This window comes from Henckelia pumila, chromosome 4 (assembly GCF_033568475.1).
Source record: "Henckelia pumila isolate YLH828 chromosome 4, ASM3356847v2, whole genome shotgun sequence".
Lineage (NCBI taxonomy): Eukaryota > Viridiplantae > Streptophyta > Magnoliopsida > Lamiales > Gesneriaceae > Henckelia > Henckelia pumila.
The window spans coordinates 13,469,202-13,473,044 of NC_133123.1; the positions used below are offsets into that span (position 1 = coordinate 13,469,202).

The window sequence follows — 3,843 nt, forward strand, 5'->3', positions numbered from 1 at the left end:
GAATCAATTCTTATTCGAGGCGTTAATTTACTCTATTTGTTGAGTCGAGTTTAAATAGAGTCGATACGATTTATTTAACGCTTTCTATATGTTGGTTATACTGAGAATTGTTTCTCACCGGAGTTTATCCGGCTGTTGTCTTGTTTTGTATGTGTGCATGACAACAGATGGGGCAGGAGCTAGTCATAGACGTCATTGACAGCTGGGAGAGAGTCTAGCACGTGAGGACTCGGGTTGTAGATGATGTCTTGAACTTTAGAAGCATGAAACTTTAGTCTAGTTGGTTTTGAATTACATGTATGTAGTTTGAGATAATTGTTGTCGTTTACCGATCTTTAGCGACTTGTGGATGTAATAAAATGCATGTATAAATGCTTGAGACCTTGTTTGTATGTAGATGCAAGTTCCAGATCTTTTAAACCATGTTTTGCATTGATTATGGTGATGAGATTTGATAGTGTATGGTTTTGACAGCAAAAATAATCATGCAGAGTTTTTTGGAATTTGGGGCCGCTCGATCCGCAAGACTTCACCGATCGAGCGAGCCTTGTAATTTTGCAAACAGAGATTTTAGTTTTTGGCTCGCTCGATCCGCAGAAGTTGACGGATCGAGCGAGGCCAAATTGTGTTCCATCCGAGAGTTGAGCAATTGTGCTCGCTCGATCGGGTGTTTTTCACCGATCGAGCGAGACACTGAGTTTTAAAATTTTTTTTTTTTTTTTACTTTGCTCTTGGTTTCTTAATTGATGTTTAATGAATGTTAATTGTTCATTAATTGTCCTAAGATAAAATTAGCAACCCGAAATCCCCACACAATGCATGTACAACATTTCCTTGATAAATAGAACGAAATCGTAATATATCATCCAAATTACGAAAGCCATATTCTACCAAGTTCCAGAAGTGATCAACTTTACACTGCAATTTCTTGATAAATACACCGAAATCGTAATTATATGGCCATCCAACTTTCGAAAGAATTCTACCAAGTTCCATATGTGATCATTAGCAAAAGATTGAAGACAGAAAATGAAGAAGTATTATATATGTCGGTGATGGAACTGATATGGCAAACCAACAGAAGAAAATAAATGCAATAAACTTGAGAAAAGGTCCGAAGCTCGTCTCCGACGAACCCTACTCCATCTGCAGAGAGATCTAGAAATCTCCAATGAAACGGTAAAATTTCAAAGATGGCGCACAGTAAGAATAAACTTGTGATGTCTTAGATATCGAAGGAGAAGAGAACAAAAGGGAAATAGAAAATGGAGATAAGCGCCGGATTTCATACCTACGCTACCACCTACCTTGGAGTAGGAATGCGGTGGGGAAGAAAGGGAACAACGTTTCCTAAGATTCAAGGTTAATAAAAAAGGGGGAGAATAGATTCGAGCGAAGGGTATAAATGTCATGAAAAGATTTTCCAAGCTATTGTATCTCCGTTGGATTATAATACCTTGGTTCTCAGGTGGATTGTAATCAACCTTTTTTCCCAACTAGTTGGCTTAATCACGGGCCGTCTTGATATCTGGGAAAGCGTAAAAAACCAACCAAACGCTGGATTTTTGACAAATCCAACCCTTATATATGCAACCAAACATAGCCTGGATTTTTTGACAAATCCAACCCTTATATTTTTTAGTCAATAATTTTATTATATATATATATATATATATATATATATTATATTTTTACAGAAAGATCCACCACTTGAAAAATCAATCCAATCACTCCATTACCATCATCTTCTTCTTCTGCTTCTGTTGTCTCCAATAATTTCCATCCATGGAGAAGGTAACCAGTAATCCCCACATAGCCATTGTTCCAACTCCAGGCATCGGCCACCTCATTCCCTTACTCGAATTCGCCAAGAAACTCCTCCATCTCCACAATATCTCCGCAACATTCATCATCCCAAACGAAGGCCCTCTCACCATATCCCAGAAAGCATTCCTTCTAACTCTCCCTCCCGGAATAAGTTACATCTCCCTCCCGCCTGTGAACTTGGACGATTTGTCTCCCGGAACCAGGATCGAAACTCGTATATCACACACCGTCGCACGTTCTCTGCCCTCTCTTCGCGACGCGGTTGAGTCTTTGAATGGCGCCCAGAAGCTTGCTGCGTTGGTTGCTGATCTTTTTGCCACTGATGTATTCGACTTTGCTATAGAACTTCAAATCCCACTATATCTTTTCTTCCCCCCTTCCGCCAGCAGTTTGTCTCTTTCTTTGTACCTGCCGGAGCTCGACAGAAGGGTGTCGTGCGAATACAGGGATGCGGCGGAGAAGATTCAGATTCCCGGCTGCATACCCATTGAAGGGAGGGATCTTTTCGATCCGATCCAGGACAGGAAAGATGAATCTTATAAATGGATGCTTCATCATTCTAAAAGGTACAGAATGGCTGATGGGTTACTGGTGAATAGCTTCAAGGAATTGGAGCCTGGTCCCATTGAGGCTTTACAGCAAGAACAAAGTGGGAAGCCCCCTGTTTACCCAATAGGACCCTTGATTCTCACTGATTCTAAATCCGATGATCCCTGCTTAAAATGGTTAGATGAGCAACCAAAGGAATCCGTTTTGTACGTTTCTTTTGGAAGCGGTGGCACTCTCTCTCTGGCTCAGATAACCGAACTTGCGTTGGGTTTAGAAACGAGCGAGCAGAGATTTTTATGGGTCATCAGATGCCCAAATGACAGTGCCTCCAATGCCGCATACTTCAATAGTCACAACTCCGACGACCCATTAGCGTTTTTGCCTGAACAATTCGTCGAGAGGACCAGAAACCGTGGCCTATTAGTCCCTATGTGGGCACCGCAGGCACAAATCTTGGCCCACGATTCGGTTTCCGGTTTCCTAACACACTGTGGATGGAATTCGGTCCTCGAAAGTGTCGTTAATGGGGTACCGGTGATCGCTTGGCCGCTCTACGCAGAGCAGAAGATGAACGCGTTCTTCTTGGCCGAGAGCGTGAAAGTGGCGCTGAGGCCGAAGATTGGGGAAAATGGATTGGTGGAAAGGGATGAAATCTGCAGCATCGTGATGGGTTTGGCGGAAGGGGATGAAGGGAAGAGGATCCGGAGTCGAATGCGTGAGCTTAAGGAGAGTGCAGCGAAGGTGCTTGGTGAAAATGGTTCTTGTATGCAAATTCTGGGAATGCTAGGCCAAAAATGGAAGAATGAGGTTTAGGGAGATTGATGATGATTTCATGATTACGTATGTCTTTCGTTTTAATTAATGTGCATATTTGTGAACTACTAGAATTATTAATTATTACGAGTATTATTATGTTTCTGTTGCCTCACGTGTTATGTTTTCCCGATCATGTACGTAACATAGATAGTTTTGAATTACCCGATATTATGAGTTACTTTGAGACGACTTATTGATGTTGGCACATGGATATAGCTCGTCTGTCGGTATAGAATGAACTGAACCGTCAAAAATATGACGAAAACTCACCGTGGTTCGTTTCGGATTATGAAAGATTGTACTGTTTTTTGTTGGATATTTTCAAAAGATTAACGAGACATATTAGCTATCATTTGTTTTCTGGAACGAGACTAAGCATGTTTTCACAAAATTATAATGAGATTTTGATTAATGATATTTTTATAACGAATTTTTGTTGTTGCAAGAATTATTGTACTTGTACAAATATCATTTATCTATAATATGACTCATAAATATATACTATGTAAATAAAGTAAACTTCATTGTAAATTGTAATAACCGACTTCTAATTTATTTGATGAAATTTTATTTAAACTAATAAGTAAATCTTCATTGTATTATTTTATCGGCGATTTACTTATTTATTTATTTTTTTGCTAAGGTAACCTT

General features: G+C 39.9%; 1 protein-coding gene across 1 annotated transcript; it reads left to right on the forward strand.

Annotated features, from left to right (window-relative positions):
• Nucleotides 1–1,722: 1,722 nt before the first annotated feature.
• LOC140865590 (hydroquinone glucosyltransferase-like) lies at nucleotides 1,723–3,377 on the forward strand. Its single transcript, XM_073270271.1, has one exon. The coding sequence runs from the start codon at nucleotides 1,786–1,788 to the stop codon at nucleotides 3,187–3,189; it is 1,404 nt and encodes a 467-aa protein (XP_073126372.1). The 5' UTR covers nucleotides 1,723–1,785; the 3' UTR covers nucleotides 3,190–3,377.
• The last annotated feature ends 466 nt before the right edge of the window (nucleotides 3,378–3,843 follow it).